Source organism: Fusarium mangiferae, assembly GCF_900044065.1.
Source record: "Fusarium mangiferae strain MRC7560 genome assembly, contig: FMAN_scaffold011, whole genome shotgun sequence".
Classification (NCBI taxonomy): Eukaryota; Fungi; Ascomycota; class Sordariomycetes; order Hypocreales; family Nectriaceae; genus Fusarium; species Fusarium mangiferae.
In genome coordinates, this window is record NW_024573931.1 from 1139838 (window position 1) to 1158678 (window position 18841).

At 49.8% G+C, this 18841-nt stretch overlaps 5 protein-coding genes across 5 annotated transcripts; 3 read left to right on the forward strand and 2 right to left on the reverse strand.

Annotated features, from left to right (window-relative positions):
• Positions 1 to 732: 732 nt before the first annotated feature.
• Positions 733 to 4481, reverse strand: FMAN_10202 (DNA-directed RNA polymerase I 135K chain UN-18; the record flags this gene model as incomplete). Its single annotated transcript, XM_041820850.1, has 2 exons — positions 733 to 3960; positions 4011 to 4481. The coding sequence occupies 2 exons, from the start codon at positions 4479 to 4481 to the stop codon at positions 733 to 735; spliced, it is 3699 nt and encodes a 1232-aa protein (XP_041686689.1).
• Positions 4482 to 7798: 3317 nt separating this feature from the next.
• FMAN_10203 (uncharacterized protein) lies at positions 7799 to 8647 on the forward strand (the record flags this gene model as incomplete). The annotated part of the gene is made up of 4 exons (XM_041820851.1): positions 7799 to 7848; positions 7973 to 8045; positions 8106 to 8125; positions 8236 to 8647. 4 exons carry the CDS (start codon positions 7799 to 7801, stop codon positions 8645 to 8647), a joined length of 555 nt encoding a protein of 184 aa, XP_041686690.1.
• A 3035-nt stretch (positions 8648 to 11682) lies between these two features.
• FMAN_10204 (uncharacterized protein) lies at positions 11683 to 12813 on the reverse strand (the record flags this gene model as incomplete). The annotated part of the gene is made up of 1 exon (XM_041820852.1): positions 11683 to 12813. The coding sequence occupies one exon, from the start codon at positions 12811 to 12813 to the stop codon at positions 11683 to 11685; it is 1131 nt and encodes a 376-aa protein (XP_041686691.1).
• Positions 12814 to 13932: 1119 nt separating this feature from the next.
• Positions 13933 to 15195, forward strand: FMAN_10205 (putative threonine aldolase; the record flags this gene model as incomplete). The annotated part of the gene is made up of 3 exons (XM_041820853.1): positions 13933 to 14008; positions 14064 to 14322; positions 14373 to 15195. 3 exons carry the CDS (start codon positions 13933 to 13935, stop codon positions 15193 to 15195), a joined length of 1158 nt encoding a protein of 385 aa, XP_041686692.1.
• A 1376-nt stretch (positions 15196 to 16571) lies between these two features.
• FMAN_10206 (uncharacterized protein) lies at positions 16572 to 18794 on the forward strand (the record flags this gene model as incomplete). Its single annotated transcript, XM_041820854.1, has 4 exons — positions 16572 to 16750; positions 16809 to 17468; positions 17518 to 17705; positions 17758 to 18794. 4 exons carry the CDS (start codon positions 16572 to 16574, stop codon positions 18792 to 18794), a joined length of 2064 nt encoding a protein of 687 aa, XP_041686693.1.
• Positions 18795 to 18841: the final 47 nt, after the last annotated feature.

Here is an 18841-nt window from a genome sequence, read left to right on the forward strand (position 1 = left end):
CAAGCTTCTAACCTTGCTCCAGATATGCCAAAAGAAACACTGCTCTCATCTATATCCTCCACTCAAAATCTCTCTGTGTGTGCAATGTTATTGTCATATCCTACAAAGGATCCACGTTGTTGTGTGCCCTTGTTCTGTTCTCAGCCAAAGAGACAGACAGTAGCAGATGGACGGAATCACAGAACGGCTTGTTACATTTCCCCCTTTCGGATCACAAACACTCCTTTCATCTTTCAACAACTGCTGTCTCCTCAGCTGCCATTCGTCGATAGCCTCGGCTACTCGCAGCCGCCTTATTCTGTTTGTATCACTTGGTTTCCAGGCCAAGGTACACGGCAACCGATTGTCCACGTTCCTACGCTCCGTTTGCTCGGCGCTGTCCAATGCCGAGGTGCCGTGGATATGTATCAATGTGTGTGTGTGTGTTGCTGCCGTCATTGGTGTCATCTGCTTATCAAGCAGAAATACCTGGTATTGATGGCTGGATGCAAGTATGATGCCGAGTAAAGTCGGTGAAGACATCTCGATGATTGTCTGTGAGTAAGATATCAGGTAACAGAAGACATGGATGATGACACCCGTCTATTGGGAGAAAAAAGCACTCGCAAGTTCTAAAAGGTATTGTCAAGTCATACTCGTATTAAACATGATGCACTATTGTGAATGTACAGGGCCGCCGCCATATAAACAGCTCAAAGAAAAAACAACAAATCATCAGCACAATATGTCCCTCTATTTTCCAACCCGAACGCCGTCTAATGCCATAGGTCTCATCGGACCCTTCCGAGGCTCATCGCCACGGTCCACACGGTACTTGAGCTTGACACCCATCGCAGCAAGCTCAACATCAAGGAACTTGAGCGCGCCAGGGACAACAACCTGCGTAGTGTGGTCACCTCCGACCCAAGAGTTACCGTGACCGTCCTCCCAAATCTCACCCTGGATCTCGGTAAGGTCAATGCCCTCCGCGTCGTCCAGCTTCACCGCACAGGCACGGCATCGTACGATGCTCGCGGCCTTCTTCTTGCCCGGCGCAAACTGTGACACTGTTGGCTGCACAGAGAGGAACGAACCACATCGGCGGCAGATCCACGATTTCGAGTAGTCAGAGCAGTTGAGCAGGCGATCTTGAAGCAGGAAAGCAGTTCCGTGTGCCAGCAGAGCATCACGCTCCATTTCTCCGACACGAATACCACCACCCCTCTTTCGGCCCTTAATAGGTTGTCCGGTCGTAGGGACGACTGGACCTGTGGTTCGCACCTGGTACTTGTCGTTCACCATGTGTCGCAGTCGCTGGTAGTAGACGACTCCGATGTAGATGTCGGCTGCGAGCTCCTCTCCAGTGATGCCCGAGTACATGGGCTCATTGCCGTGGTAGTTGTACCCAGCCTTCATCAGCTGGTGGCCAAAGTAATCTCCTGCCGTGTTCTCTTCGTCAAACTTGAACGGCGTCGAGTCTTGCGCAAGGCCATGAAGCGCGCCAGCCTTGCCTGCCAGCGACTCCACAAACATGCCTATCGTCATACGAGAAGGGAAAGCGTGGGGGTTAATGATAATATCGGGGGAAATGCCAGTCTCAGAAAAGGGGAGGTCCATCGTCGGCCACTTTTGCGAGGCAACACCCTTCTGTCCGTGTCGAGAAGAGAACTTGTCACCAATGATGGGCGATCGGGGAATACGGAACTTGACGGAGATTGTTTGCAGGGGCTCGTTACCTGAGTCGGCTCCGATCAGGCGGACTTCTTCAACAAACCCGTTCTCCGAATCCTTGTACTTCTCGTAGTGAGTGATGCCGTCGAGGTTCACCAGTTTGCCGTTGTAGTCGGGAGTCACTGTGTGCCAGGCACAGATGACGTCTCCCTCTTGAATCAGACGACCAACATGAGGCAGGCCATCGTCATCCAGCATGCCCTGGTACTGAGCGCTCACATAACTGTGTGGGGCAAAGCCAAAGGCCTTGGTAACACTCTTAGTGGCCTTGGTCCGAGAGTCGTCCTTGAGTGAGATCTTCTTCGTCTTGTAGATTGTACCATGGCCAAAGCCTCGCTCGTGAGCACTCTTGTTGAGGATCATGGCGTCATCCATGTCGTATCCGGTATAAGAGATGACAGCAACAACTGCGTTCATGCCGTTGGGGAAGTTGTCGAAGCCATATGTGTTGTGAAGAGGTGCTCGCACAATGGGCGTTTGGCCAGTTTGGATGCGATAAGACTTGTTATCGGTTCGGTAGCGGATAGCAGCGCCAGGAGTTCCCATAGTTTGCTTACCCATCTGACACTGGTACATGTTTCGGGGAGACTGGTTGAAATCGGAAAAGGGCGTCATGTTGGCGAGAATCGAGAGCATGTTTGTGGGGTCGAACTCGACATGTGTTGACTTGCCAGACTCGACCTCCTGGGGCACCACAGCAATCGACATGTAAGGCTGCTCATAAGGACCAACCCAATCCTCCTTCTGAAGAGGAAGGTATTTGACAGGGCGAACCATTCTTGCGGGCGTTGATGTCATGTAAATACCCGGATAAGATCCACCCCTGGATGGAGGAACGTAACCAATCTCGAGCTGAAGAGGAACTCCATGAGTACCCTCAACCTTCCAGTATCGGAAGCAGTCTGCAATTCTGACAGACTCCTTGGGAGTACAGAAACCAAGGATCTTGCCATCAAGCATGACAACGACATTCTCTTCAGTCGAAGCCGAGGAAACGTCAACAATTCCAAGCTCCTGAGCGAGAGAAGCAATATGAGACACATCGACGTAGTCAGTCATGATCTTACACTTGTGCGCAAGATGGTTGAGAAGACCACAAGGAGCACCATCAGGAGTATGGACAGGACACATAAACCCCCACGACTCTGGGAGCAATTTTCGGACGGCCGTAGTCTTCAGTTGGGCGAAGAAGGCACCACGATGCACCATGCGGAAATGACTGATGAAACGCAAGAAGTTGAGCTTCTCAGCCACGACTGTAAAACCGGCTGTTTGTTGCAAATCAAGACCCGAGGCACTCTGCAAGTTACCCGTTGACAGGAAGTATTCTAGAGCATTTCCGAGGTTCTCGTTAGCCTTGCGGAAAATGTTGTTGGGGAATTCCTTGCGGAAGTCCTCCGAGGTGAAGGCAACGCCGGGGTTCCTTCGAAGGTAATCACGCAAAGATGCTCGAACGTTGACGCTGAGGAACTCATCAAGTCTTTCCTTGAGGATCTGTCCATACAAGAAACCGCCAAGCAAGATCTCCTGGTTCTGGACGGCATCGGGATTGTCGACAGCACAGTCACCAGCGACAAGCGCATAAAGCTTTCGGATCATGAAGAGAAGCAGCTTAAACTTCTCCTTGTCCTGCTCTTCAGTAACATCAACATTTCCAAGGTGGACCAAGACAATTCTTCGCAAGAACTCAGTTCCGACCTCGAGGTTGGTCATGGTGTCCGGCACTCCCAGAACAACTCGAAACTTCTCGCCCAGGTATGCTCTCGTATCCGACTTGCTGTAGAGGTTGTATGACTTGTATGTCCGTAGAAGTAGCTCGATTCGGTGTGTCAAGAAGGTGTTCTCGGTTGACTTGGAGCCGGCCGGACCGACCAGTCCCTCAAAGATCTCGCGATCGTTGGTCTCAACCAGTGCCTTGAGGATCATCATGACGGGAACAAGGTATTCGTTCTTGCGCCATGAGAAACGGAATGTCATGTTTCCGTCGCTGAGGTAGTGGAGGACATTGGTCTGAGAGGTTTCGTCGGGGCGAACTGCACGCAGAATAATACCGTAGGGAGTGTAACCAGGACCACGGTTCTGGAAACTAGGTCGGTTGATGGCCATGGGAAAGTTTCGCTTGTTCAACTGCAGCATTCGAATAATCTTCTCGATACCGTTCACGATAAAGTATCCTCCAAGCTCCTCGGATTCTTCCTTTCTCTCGACAAGGAGCGCGGGCGAGTTGTTCTCAAGGTGGCATCGGTTCGACTGGTATATGTGAGCAAAGGCCCTCCGTAAGCAGAAATTGGTATGCAAACCTTGATCATGACAGGTACTTGGCCAAACTCCCGAGTAAACTCAACTGGATCTCCGCCGTTGATGCGGTACTCGAGAGTAGCTGAGAGCCTTCCTCGATATGTTACATGGCGTTCTCTGCACTCGGCGGGGAAAACCTGACGGTTCCGGGCCATCTTATTGGAAGGGGGCACCTGAGGCTTCTGAAGGAAGACGTCTTTGTATCTAATAGTCAGGCGATTCTTGCCATCTGGCGAGGCGCGGTCGTCGCCATCAAGGTATGTTCTGGCGCCAATGTCGGCTATACCATGCGCCAGCAGGCCTGGCTTGCCATCGTCGCGAAACAAGCCATTGAAGGACTCGAGATGAGGGTCGACGGCTAATTGGAGGGCAGGATAGGCAGTGTGATCCTTGGGAGGGTTTCGGAAAAGGTCCTCTCGGCGCAGGGTATGGAATTGGTGATCCCACTCGGTTTCGGTGGCCGAGGGTGCCATGGTGACTGGTACTCTAAGAGAATGGCCTAGAGCTTCAAGAATGGCGAGACTCGGTGTGATATCTTCTGAGCGATGGCAGCAATTCCAAAACAAACAGTAGTAGAGTCAATCGCAATAGAAGAAAACATTCGAAGAATCTTGCCGGCCGCTGTGAACAGTGAGGAGCGGCAAATCTATTGGTAAGACCGCTCGCAGTCGCAAAGATTGAGGCTATCGCAGCGCAGAAAAAAAAAGTTCCCAGCCAGAAAAAAAAGTCAAAGCTAAGCTTAGTCATTGCCGGCCGTTATCTTATCAGAGGTGGGGTAGTAAGCTAGCGAATGAGGATCACGCATCATCGAATGCGGAACTGGTTGTATCAATCAATCAATCAAGCGATTTAGGTGCAACGTTTGAATTCGGCCGCATGAGCGGTTAAAACGGTTCGTTGCGTTCATAATTTAACAAGGAAGCATAAATTTCATGACCAGTCAAATGAAACACCAGCGATGAATCAACATGGCGAATAACCCTGTCATCTTATCCTTGAGGAACCAAGCTCCCACAGAGGCAGCATCGCGAACGAGAAGATTACATCGTTCCAGGATTTCTAGCTAGAGGCGATGATAAACGAGAATGATGACGAATTATCTACCGTTCCCCAAGTCACAAGGCATGCTTAGCAAAGAAAGTTGGCCCCTTTGTGTTGCCAATCACCGCTTCCAGAGCATGAAGGCCTAAAGCTGGTGCCTGGGAAATAATTTAGGTACAACGCTGACTGTGTGTAAGTCGAAGATGGGGGCCAGGACGAGGTTTGCAACTCGAAAGGTGGTCACGGTTTCGGCTTCTATGCTAGTGACATGTCCAGTAATGGAGAGTCCGGAGGTACTGAAGGCCACTGAAAGTGCTCTGCCAGCTACTACTGTAGTTATTTCCGGTGGCGCAGAGACAAGAGGTATTTAGACAGATGAACAAGAAGCACGCCAGACACTCCCGGAGTAATACTGGGCTGCCACCTCCTCGAGTAATAAGGATGACGAGACGTACTTGTCTTGCAGCCCAAAAGCGAAAGCTTCCCAATTACTACACGAATAAGAGCTGGGGTTACAAGCCTCGAATGCGATGCTTGCAGCAACTGCAGCCCAACCTGCATTGCAGTACATACATACATACAGGTACCATGCCCAGGATTGATCGAATAATGGTCCTAGAGATAAACGCTTTGGTGAGACCTCGGTTGGTTTTAACCAACTTCACTTGATTCGCAGCCAATAGCCCAACACGCTGCACTTGGTCTTGGTCCGTCATCTCTCTGTACATCTTCTGGAGACAAGGGTACTTCCACGCTATGGTCTTTTACACGTCCTCCTATCTGGACATATTCACATCTCTTCCTTGAATCATCTCGATGTCAAGGTAACCCTGGGGTCATCAGATATCACGACTCTGCTACCTAAGTGCCGCTACAGAGGGCTGCAATTTATGTGTGGCTCACCTCATACCCTGCAACAACTCTCCTCTTGCAGCCTTCAAAAACATATAATCGAGCGGAACTATAATACTACCTAACACTCAACAAAGGTTTGTAGTTCGAGGCAGCGGATATCCTTGATCTGCAGGTCGTCCAACAACTTGATTCATCGTCCCGTTATCAACGCCTTACTTGTGGCTGTCCTGTCCGTGGCTGGCGGTCAAGGCCCACACTTTGCATTGAGGCACCTCAAACCGCCCGTATTTGAAACTCCATTGCACGATCCGGAGGGAGCTGCATTGCCCAGGAGATCTCTTATCCGCTTTCAAGACCTATAACCACAAGTCGAGCTCGACCAGGTCAGTCAAGTACCTCGATCAGATCCAGTATTGATCGTCAACGCTGTCACCGTCTACGTCTACGTCTACGTCTACTCTCAAGTCTTAACCCATCGGGTGGGTTTGTTTGCCGGCTCCCGTTCTCTGAAGACCCTGCAGCTAACCGTGAAGCACTTTGATTTTAGGAGGCAAAGTCAAGATAGTGACATTCAACTCAAACGTCTATTTACCGGCCCATCATTCGTTAACTGCCCTGCCTTGCAGCGACAAGGACCCTACGAACAAATACAAAGACACAGCAGCGTTCGTTAGGCGCCTTCACTGAAGCCCTTGACTTTGAGCACTGACGTCGACGCAGTCCTGGTCTCCTGGAGCCCTGCGTGCCCTGGTCGATCATCGCTCCACCCAAGCAAGCTCTCCTCTGTTCAAGCGAATGAAACGCCGCAGCGCCTAGCCCACACTGCTGCCACCTCTGGCTGGGCCAGGTGATTGAAGATTGGAATGTCACAACACCCCGCGACGACTTGCAGTCCCCAATCACTACATTTTGGCGCTCCCGCTCACTGCTCATCCCTGCACGAGCTCTACCTTGCCTTAGGCCTCCCGACCTGGCCTGACCTGACCTAGAGCTCGAGCTCTCTTGCTGCCATCGATACATACCCTGGATTAGTGAGTAGCCTACCTAGGTAGCTAGCAGTGGGATAGCTGCCGGTCTCACGACTGCCAAGTACCTCGACCTGCGTTGAGTTTGATATTCACGCTTACACTCGACTTAACCATCTACAGCACCAATCTTTCTCGGTAACCTCTCTGGGCTCCTTTGGCGCTGCATCTGCGCTAAAAGCTACGCTACTTGCGCCGCCAGGCACGGGTCGTTCCCACCACTTCCCCATTCCTTGCCCCCTCAAGGCCCCAAAGGCTCGTGCCCGTTGGTGGTCTCTGCTGGTGTCTTTTGGGTGCCCTTTCTGGCGTCTCTGTTGACTGTCTCGGCCGTCATCTCGTCCCAGGTGGGGCCCTTTTTTTGTGCCTCCGCCTAGGCGTCACCTGTGCCAATCTAGGTACTGCTCCTCCGTCGTTGCACCACGAGCCTCTCCTCCTTCACTATTTCCATCGCCGCTCGAACCCGCCTCCGACGCCGACGCCGACCTTGTATCAAACGCCTAGACGCTGGCGCGCACAACTTTGCAGGTGCAGATGTTACTTGTCGCCTGCCACCGTCATACAAGTCGCTTTTCCTGAACCGCCGTCCTGCCGCTCCTCTCGCTTCTGCCACCTTGGACCACGACCCTGCATCTGAGCACCAACAAGAATTGTCCGCCCATAAAACACCCCGCCCACCACATCTTCTGCCATCTTTCGCGAAACCGAGACATTTTGTGTTCTTCTGCCAAAGAGGAGAAGCTTTCAAAAGAAACGACATTTCTCTCGTTCGTCTTTGCGACAAGCTGCAGCGTTCTTCCAATCAGCACCCCCGCCTTCACCCGACCGCCTACCGCAGCCCGACCAACGTCTTTCGTGACCCGATAGCAAATATGGCAGGGCTATTCCAAAGGGTCTACAATTGGCTCATGCGCATGTTCTGGTAAGTAGCCATAATCATGAGGTTGCTTCCACGGAAACCAACAGAAACCTTCGGTTCATTTGCGACTCGCTGTTCTTCACAGGTGCCGCAGCTTTTGAACCCACATGCTGATAATGACTCCTAGGGCGATGGAAATGGAAGTGACGATGGTTGGTTTGCAAAATGCTGGAAAGACATCGTTATTACGAGTTCTTGCTGTAGGTTCCGACATGTCGTTTTTTCGCTTGACCGCCTGTAGCTGACTGTCGCGTTTGTAGGGCGGTGAATTCACTCTCGAGTAAGCACTTCCCAATACTGGCTCTTGCCATGAATTTCCTCGATCTCGCTGCTGCCTGACCGGACATTTCAACTGTGTCATGAGGTCACAGTGCTAACTCCAGATGATAGCTCCATCCCCACCGTTGGTTTCAACATGAAAAAGGTACAGCGCGGGCATGTTACCTTGAAGTGTTGGGATATTGGCGGCCAGCCCCGGTTTCGAACCATGTGGGAAAGATATTGTCGAGGCGTGAGCGCCATCGTCTTTATCGTGGATATTGCCGACACACCTTTGATTCCCCAAGCGAAGGAAGAGCTCCATGATCTCATGAGCCGCAAGTCGCTTGAGGGTATACCGCTTCTCATCCTGGGGAATAAGTCCGATCTTCCGGACAAGCTTTCGGTGGATGAGTTGATTGACGAGCTAGACCTGAAGAGCATACGAGGTCGTGAGGTGTGCTGCTATGGTATCAGCGCGAAAGAAGAGACAAACCTTGACGCAGTAGTCGAGTTTCTAATGAAGTATGCCACGCGACCATGATCAGCGCCATAACTCGCTGGTGTGGTGGCTGTAACACTCGCTTGGGGATGTTTCCACGCCCCCTGACTCGAGGCAACAAGCGTCCAAGTCTGTGCTAGTTGTTCCTATAACTGCCAGACAAAGGCTGCTTTGCTTGCGTCTCGGGCCAACAACAGAGCACAAGACCGGCTTATGACAAGCGAGTGAAAAGACCAAGGGTAAACATATATAAATTCCTCTCTCACGAGCTCATGATATTTCCAGATATCTGTTGGCCCATACGCAGCTGTTACCGGGGTTTCGAAGACTTCTTCGCTGTTCTCATGTCGCCACTACCCAGGTCCTGGAAAAACCATGACACTTTTCTTTGTTAATGGACGGAGCATAATCTTGCATGGTGGGAGGAAATCCAGCACTGGCTAGAAAGGAGAAAAGACCTTTTCCCAAGGGACGCCGTTTTTGTATATGGAGTTGGCGCTTGCCACTCCTCACTTTTTCGTTTTGTTATTCACCGGGGGCCTAGGCGCTGTTGCCATTGTTGATGGCGCTATTTTTTCTGCTGCTGTTGACGATGATGACGATATGATTCTTGGATGTTGTTTTTCTGCTTGGAACATACTTTGATCGAGTAAAGCATGGGCAGTTGTCGGCCATAGCTTGTGTAAGTAACCTGCAAGCGGCTGACTAGAAACGGCTGATGACTGAATGATTATGTCGTTATGAAAATGTTCGTTCAGTTTTAAGCCTGGTAGTTGGTGGGAAGACGCGTGTGTTTATAGACAAGGGAACCAGATCCAGATCCAGATCCAGATTCGAGTTGGAATGTATGACTGAGTTGTGTTTTGTTAGTCAAGAATAGTGGCAAGAGATGGACTCTTTCTAAGTTGGATCGCCGAAACCCGTGCTGGTTGAGAGGGTAATGAGTGACTTTAATAAGAATTGAATGGATTTTCAACATTTGACTGTTTGTTGGAAAGAATCGAATGTCCCAGATGACATGGGTCGAGTTGTCAATGTGAGGCGGAGAACGCCCAGGTGATACTTGGGTGTGGATACTTATCAACACCCATTTTCACAGCCAAGAGACTTTTTTCAATAGAAAAAAGCCCAACAAGTAAACCAGAAGCTGTAGAAGATCGCCAAATACTAGAATAAACAGAGAGAATAAAATCTGTAATTCAAGAAAGTACGAAAGAAAAGAGGTGAGGGAGGGGGTTGTTGATGAGGGAAACTCTAGGAGGCTACACACGGACCACTTGATGCGTTGGCCAACTCATCGCTGCAGTTGACAAGCGCCGCACGCCAGTTTTGCAGTGGCTCATCGCCCTGTCAATCCCGCCTCGCATCACGCAGCGCATCGTGTTCCCGCCCGCACCCACACCCTGGCCGAGCGAACGAACTGTGAGGATCTGAGGTGCAGCAGGGAAGGATATCGTGGGTGCCTCTGACTGGGTGTTGTCGTTTTCTTAAACGGCCAGGTGCTTCCGATGAACGGGACCCTTTCCTAGATGGTCGCTTCCATGTCTCTAAGCCTTGTAAGTGTGAGTTATTTCCGAGGCTAGAAGGGGAGGAAAACTTAGGACCTTGATCCCAGATGACAAAAAGATTTAGGTAACTTAGCATAAGCTTAGGATATCTTTTGCTGAGTTTATTTTGATATCCTATATCAAGGTCTAATGTTTTCTTGCTCCACGAAGCGAGGGGTGTCTATTCCTCGAAAGCATTGCCTGTTTCTAAGTCGGGGTAATCCATCGTGCCGCAGCTCGTTACTCGAGAGATTGTTATTGATAGGCGACGAAGCAAGGACAGGCTATACGAATAGAACAAATAGCAAAAAAGCTTGGCGCGGAACAAGTCTGGCCAACATTCAGCTTTGATACTTTGGAAGGGATGAGTGATTACGATGAGGTCATGCTGCGCACTCGGACAGCCCTCGGGAGCTCCGATCAGACGGGGACGGCGGTGAACGGAGGCGGAGCGGAGGGCTCTGTCGGTACGGGGGTGGAGACGGAGTGGTGATGGTTCAAACAGCGCAACTGAACGTCCTGTAAAATGTCAGTGAGCATCAATGGATATGATTACGAAGTGTATTGGCATATGATTTGAATAAATTAGAAACAGAAATAAGAAAAAAAATTATCGTGTGGGAAAGGGTCGAAATTATTACTTCCTCGTACGGAAATGAAATGGAATTCGAGGTTTGAGAAAGGTGGACTCGGGCTTCTAATTGGAGCGCCGTCAACGACTGTGAGCGAATCGAACGTCTTGCGCTAGACAATGGCTTTTCTGCAAATGGACATCACTCACACGGCTCAAGTTCCGAATGACTTTTGAACCCCTGATATGACCGACTCTGGGATGCTTATTGGGAGCTGACACTGAGGCTATCGTGACTGGACCACTTGGTAGGCAAGGAGCTGAAGAGCTGCGGAGAAAGTGACGCTACGTGACGAGGATCAGCTAACGATTGGATCGCCATGTGACTCAATCATCGCTTAGACGGAAGTTGACCTCAGAGACTCGATGTCGATGTTGCTGATTGAGAGTTGTGATGGTGGAGAGAAGTTGCCCAAGGGTGGATTCTTGATAATGGATGGATGCCTGACTTAGGTCACTGTTAGCTGGGCAAGTGCAGTGAATTGGGCTAGGTCTAGGAAGAAGGTTGTTGCCGTCACAGGGCCACTGTTTTCGGCACATTCCTTCCTTCCTCCCCCTTGAATATTGTGCGAATGTGACTCCTTCCCTTCAGAGAAGCATCTTAAATTGATCAAGACAGAAAATCGAACTCGTGACAACGGAGAACAATGTCTAACAGTGCCTGGCCAACAGTAAAGGATTCATGTGCACGAATGTCAAAGACAGTTGTGAAGATTCCGTACCGAGGCGCAGTTACTCCAAAGTTGAGGCTTGGGAGTTGTTGGAGGCTGAAACACTTCATTATTGAAGGGGTATCTCGATTCTCATAACTAACACATCCAGAAATCATGAACCAAACCAGACCAGACCAAACCATGCCTAAACAAATTTATCATAATCATCCGCCACAAAAGATAAGTTCATGGGTAGTCGCTGAACCCCGCGGTCTTGCCACTTCGATCCAGCATATATCGAAACCTCTCCCGATCCTCAAGCAGACAAGTTGGAAGGTCGGCATTACTGTCTATTCGAGTGAACGTGTTCTCTTTACGCCCCCATAGGTCAACACCTTCACGTATCGCACTTGCGATACGATCCCGATCGCGGAAGGATTCGTGGTTCATCCACGCATGCGAGAAACTGGCCATCTTGTTCAGGAATTGGCCCATTGTCGAAAAGCACGAGCTGCAGTGCCAGCCAGCATTGGCCAATGTTCCCTTTTCCAAATCCCTGAGCAGAGGAATTCCTGCATCTCCAGTTCTCAAATTTCCAGGAAGAATGGTATTACGCATGCCTTGATAATAGGTTGCCTGTGGGAATGGCCACTCGGGCCCATCGTGGAGGAACTGGAAGGAATAATAATAAAACTTGGAAGAGAGGGTCAGGCGACGAGGGAAGTTGCATGTCCTAAGTACCAGCATCGTTGCAGGACGCAGAATCTCGTCGACATCGGCAACCAGAATGACATCGCCTTGAGTTGGGGTTTGCTCGCCAGTAAGCTTTGGGAAGACTTGGTCGAACATAGCGTTGCGCTGCAAGTCTTCCCGATCCCAGTGACGCAAGGGCTTGAAGTCTTTCGGATACTCGAGTTGATGATAAATCATCTTGTCGTGGTAAGGCTCAAAGCGCTTCCAATTGTCTCGGATGACAAGGTCCTTGGGACCGCCCTGAAAGGTAAGTGGCGCCTCAACGACAACAAAATAATCGACATAATTATACAGAGTCTTTAGCCGAATCTCGAGAAAGTCCAGTTCTGTATTGACCATGAAGAGGTCGTAAATCTTGCGGCGACCGTTTGGCGCGTCGGGATGAGGGTTGAAGACAGTGTAGCCATGTGAGGCGCATAACGAGCGAGCGGCATCTGATGCGTAGTATTCGTGATGCGACCTTGAAAAGTTAAGTCTCGGAAGCGAGAGAGAAACGCTGATATCCGTATCAGTAATGCGATGAATGTGTGAACGATCGAAGAACGGCTGCTTAGATAGAAGCACGACCACGCAGACGAGGAGTATCAACGAGAGGAACACACGATAAGGCACGCGAGAAGCCATAACTAATGATAAATTCCGCACATGAAGAGAAATGAGAGAATAAGAAGTCAAAAGATCGTTAGTGCGACAGGGCTGCTATTACATGGCAGCAGTGACATGTGTCTAATAACACAAGTGTCGCATGAGGGAGCAATAAATCGGTAATCACGGCATCTTGTCCCCAGAAGGGATTCGAGAATCAGCCCGCTAATACGTTGATCTCGGACTAAGGCACGCCCTCAGCGGCTCAGCCTCAGGATTAAAGGGATGGTCAGGCCGTTACACGAGTTTGTTCCAATGCTACATACGCAGGGCGTTGCTTCATTGGCTAAAATGTCTGTTCCTGTCAGACTATGAAGCCGGCAATCTAACAGGCGTCGGCAGCTGAACACAGTGATAAGCACCGACGCCATGTAATGTAAAAAGGGTGTTTGAGGCTTGACTCTTGCTTAATCTATTTTGATAATGATATTCTCCCAGGGCTGATAACGATGAACGGGCTGACGCAATTTCATACGTACATACATTTTGATTTCCCACGTTCGTAGTTCGTATAGCATAGATAGCATTGAGGCCCGCTATTTACTCTCATCCCAATGACGATCAAACAATGCTAAAGACACCAACTAAATGGCTGAACCCAGCCGATGGCCTCATTACAAAGCATCTATAAGCAGAGCTAAAGGCTTTGTAAAGAAGATTCTGTTTATGCACATGAAACGGAAATAAGCACCGTTTGATAATGGTAGACCCTTGAAGTTGATTAGTGTTGTGAGGGGGGAGGCTCCATTAATTGATATCGATATCGGTATCGCTTCCGGAGCCGAGACGGGGGCGGCATCGGCTCTTTCAACGGCCAAGACTCGCTCCATGTTCCCCTCATTATCGACACGTTTTTTGTGGAGGTTGTACCCCATTCTACGCCCTATAAACGACTTGACTCTATTGTTCCGTTCTGCGGAGATTGAGACTCTCTTGAGTCTAATTCGCTCTTCTATCATGATGAGTCGTTCTTCTCGACTTAACGTATCCTCGGCAGTTCGCAACTTGTCACAATATCCTCTCCGACCTCTATCAATATCTTTAACAGCACACCCAATTGTTTCTTCACAGCGGACTTTTACCTCTTCATCCGTCAAAATGGGAGACGCTATCTCTGAGAAGCCTCATAATGCCTGGCTCGGTGCCAAAGGGCCTGCGGCTCTTGACCTCCGCAGTATGTAACTCATACACAAGTTGAGATGCCAAATTCTGATCCTGGTTTGGTATAGGCGATGTGGTGACGACACCAACACCAGCTATGTTGGAAGCTGTCAAATCATGCTCTCTCCTTGACGATGTCTTCCAGGAGGACCCTGCTACAAACGACCTTGAAGCCTATGTTGCGGAACGCACTGGAAAGGAAGCCGGTCTTTTCGTCCTCTCAGGAACAATGGGAAACCAGCTCGCTCTTCGATCTCTTCTCACTCAGCCCCCTTACTCAGTACTGTGCGATTACCGAGCTCACATTTTCACCGCTGAAGCAGGCGGGTAAGTACTAAAAAGTGAGTCCTAAGTTCGGTGGGTTGACAGTTTTGTAGCACTTCAAACCTCACAGGGGCTCAGATTCAGACTGTCGTTCCTAAAAATGGCAGATACATGACACTTGAAGAGATTCAAGAGAATGTGACCCTGGATGATGATGTTCACGGTTGCCCTACACGTGTTATCAGTCTGGAAAACACTCTCCACGGCATGGTCATGCCTCTCAGTGAGGTCAAGCGAATCTCTGAGTTCGCTAGAGAGCACGACATTAAGTTGCACTTGGACGGCGCACGGCTATGGGAAGCTGTAGTCTCTGGAGCAGGTTCTCTGACCGAATACTGTTCCTACTTTGACACCATCAGTCTATGTCTGTCCAAGGGTCTTGGTGCACCAGCAGGAAGTGTCATTGTTGGCCCCAAAGCCACACTGAAGCACGCCCGTTGGGTCCGCAAGTCGATTGGCGGCGGTCTACGGCAATCTGGTGTTCTCACATCTGCAGGACGCATCGCTATCGAGCAGACCTTTGGAAAATCACCCAACGGCCAAGACGGGCCACTCAAGGCGTCTCACGAGATGGCACGCAAGGTCGACGACCTCTGGACGAGCATGGGTGGCACGATTGATGAGCCAACGGAGACCAACATGGTGTGGCTGAACCTCAAGGCGACAGGATGCAGTGAGAAGCGGTTTATTGAGATTGGCGCAGAAGCTGGGCTCAAGTTCATGTGTAACCGGTTGGTGACGCACTACCAGGTCGCGCAGAATGAGGAAGAGGTTCTGAGACGGTTGAAGATTGTGTTTGAAAAGGTTCTAGGCGAGGGGGGAGATTCTAGTGCCCAGCAAAAGATTGGGAAGGGCAGTGTATATGTGCCCCAATAGATGAAGTGATAGACTGGGTATCCGATCTAGAGCCTGCTCTTTCGGTCCTACTCCTTGCACATCTTAGTGGACTACTGTGAGACGTTTCAGCCATCGAAAGATTTTTTATAGGAGACTTGTCCATATAAGGCTGCTCTTTAGAGATATCTTCACGATTAAGGTTAGATGTTGACCGGCAGTTCTTGGTGTTAGTCACTAACGGTATTGTCTCGGCCAATTTCTTATGATCAGAGCCGGGACCAGGATCATGATCGACGACCTTGCGCAAACTATATTGGCATCTCAGAACTATTCGAGCAGGTGTCAAGATATTTGACGGGATTGCCGAGACTGAAGCTGACGATTCACTGCATCACCAGCCTCGACAAGCATGGGGGGAATTAGTCATGAAAATGGGCATCTGTCGGTCCTATTACACCGAGAATCAGTCGTCGATCGAGGTCTGGTCTGGTCTACCGTTTGCTGGATCTTCTTGTCAACGGGTGAGCCAAGAACGCCGCTGACACTTGTCTTAGGCTATGTATGCACTTGGTCGAATTGTCCAATTCCGCGCCCTGCGGGAACGTTTATTCCCAACGCTTGAGACTTGGGACTTGGGATTTCTTGACGTCACTGGCCAATCGGTCAAATAAAGCTGCAAGCAGCGTGTAAATGATGCCGAAGCTAAGAGGGGAGAGTGCGGGGAATAAGAGCAGAAACAAGGATTAGATGCAGACGTTTCTCCACGTTTGGTTTGTTTATTTTCTGTGGCGTCTGGGGGTGTAGAGGATATCACGTCACAGAGAGAATATGACTGATTTGTATTCAATTGCTGTAGACTCATGATAGAAGCAATAATTGATTATACAACAGTTCAATTGAACAGAATTTCAGTGAGGAGAGCTCTGGCTAGGTCATTCATCTTGGTATCATGATGTAAAGTTGGATTTAAGCCCCTTGGCAAAACAAACGCTAACTTTACAATACCATGAACCTTCAACTGCACAAGCTCGTAGTGGAGGGTGTCAAGTACAGTGAAAGTAAAAAAAAAAAATGTGGAAAATTGGATAATGATCGTCAAGCTGGGCTCTTTCTTTGCTTTAGCAACCCCCGGCTTCCATCTTCCATTCCATTCTTGGCTGACAGCCTAAATGTTATGTTAGCAACTAAACAAACCCATGACAGGTTCAAATCCTGTTCATGTTCACTAAATATCATGTCATGATTTCTCCTTGGCTTGGCCGAGTCACAAGCTTTATGACTCTATGCAACTTGAACTGTATATATAAATATACTCTCTCTCATCCCCTCTCCTCTTTTTGAATACCACCCTGCATCTCTACTACTCAATTGGCACTTCTCAGTAGCTTTCTTCATCTTGGAAGAAGTATTCCGTGATGCCGTCTCCACGACATATCGCTGCGGCTTTGGCTGCATCAGCGACAACCGTTTCTGCTCTATACGTGAATGGCACAGTCGTTGCGCCCTGCGACTCACCAATTTACTGCCATGGAGATATTCTCGAGCAGGTTGAGCTTGCCCAACCCTTCAGCGACTCCAAGACCTTTGTTGATATGTAAGTCATCACCCCATTATCACTGCTAGAGTCTTCACAGATGCTAACTCACCTCAAGGCCAGCTATTCGTCCTCTGAGCGAGATCCAGGATGCTTTCGACAAGTTGGATAAGCCGCTGCGTAACAATTCGGCCCTCACGGAGTTTCTCAGTGACTACTTTGCCGATGCTGGTGGTGAGCTCGAGGAAGTCCCTGAAGATGAGCTTGAAACAGATCCCAAGTTCCTCGACAAGATCAACAACACTGCCATCAAGGAATTCACACAAAAGGTCATCGATATTTGGCCTGACCTGACTCGTCGCTACGACCAAGACTCCAAGAACTGCAGTGATTGCCCCAACAGTTTCATCCCCGTCAACCGATCCTTCGTCGTTGCTGGTGGTCGTTTCCGCGAGCCTTATTACTGGGATTCGTACTGGATCATCGAGGGTCTACTTCGAACTGGTGGCTCTTTCATCAACATTGCAAAGAACACGATCGAGAACTTCCTTGATTTCATTGAAGAGTACGGCTTCGTCCCCAATGGCGCTCGTATCTACTACCTCAACCGATCTCAGCCTCCTCTGCTGTCTCAGATGATCAAGGCTTATATCGAGCACACCAACGATACTGATATTCTTGAGCGTGCCCTGCCTCTGCTTGTGCAGGAGCATGAGTTCTTCATGACGAACCGTTCGGTTCCGGTCTACATCAACAATGAGACTTACTACCTCAACACGTATGACTATCGACCCCAGTGCATTGGTTGCCACTAACATGCTCTGCAGATATAATGTTTCCAACACTCGACCACGACCCGAGTCTTACCGGGAAGACTATGTTACTGCAAACAACAAGTCTTACTACTCACCATCCGGTGAGGCTTACAGCGGTGGTGAAGAACTCAACTTCAAGACAAAGGAGGCTCTGTACGGAAATCTCGCCAGTGGTGCTGAGAGTGGTCTCGACTATTCAGGTATGTTCACAAACTTGATCAAAACCAGACCTTATGCCTAACAATCCCACAGTTAAGTGGGTGGCCAGACCCGATGATGCTATTCGCGACAATTACTTCCCTCTCAGATACCTCAACACTAGAAACATCATCCCTGTTGATCTCAACTCGATCTTGTACGGAAACGAGATCGCCATCGCTGAGTTCTATGAGCAGACAGGCAACAGCAGTGCCAGCCGTCAATGGCGCGAAGTCGCTGCCAACCGCAGCTTTGCCATGCATGCCTTCATGTGGAACGAGACCCATTGGAGCTACTTCGACTACAACTTGACTTCCAAGGCACAGTCGATCTTTTACCCAACCGACAACAATACTGCAGAGATTGACAAGGAGAATGCTCCCAAGGGCAAGCAGGTCTTCTTCAGCCCTACCCAGTTCTACCCCTTCTGGCTGGGTGCTGCTCCCGACTATCTCAAGAATAACCCATATGCTGTCCTCAATGCTTACAAGCGTGTCTCGTACTATCTGGATACCCGTCAGGGTGGTATTCCTGCGAGTAATGTCGAGTCGGGACAGCAGTGGGATCAGCCTAATGTCTGGCCTCCACTGATGCACATCCTCATGTCAGGGCTTGAAAAGGTCCCTGCAACATTTGGCATCATGGATCCTTCTTTCATCGAGGTCCGTAGACTGGCTCTGCGTCTCGCCCAGCGATATCTGGACTCAACTTTCTGCACTTGGCGCGCAACTGGAGGAACAACTTCAGATCTGCCCCGAATCCAGTCAGCGGCTGAGGGGGCTGATGGCATCATGTTTGAGAAGTACGCCGACAACGCTACCAACGTTGCAGGAGGCGGCGGTGAGTACGAAGTCGTTGAGGGCTTCGGCTGGACCAACGGTGTGCTCATCTGGGCTGTTGATGAGTTTGGCAACAGACTGAAGCAGCCTCAGTGCAACTTCGCTGGGGACTCTTCTAATGAGCGTCGTGACACCAGCAGCGCTGTCATGTTGCATGCCCGCGATGCTGCCCGCGTCAAGAAGTTTGGCAACAGGAAGAGGGCCGCTGAGAAGGCTACCCATAAGAGGTCAAGCCGTCTGTTTCACTTCTAAGATCTGATGGTTATTAATGATTGTATGAACTAGTAGTACATATTGTG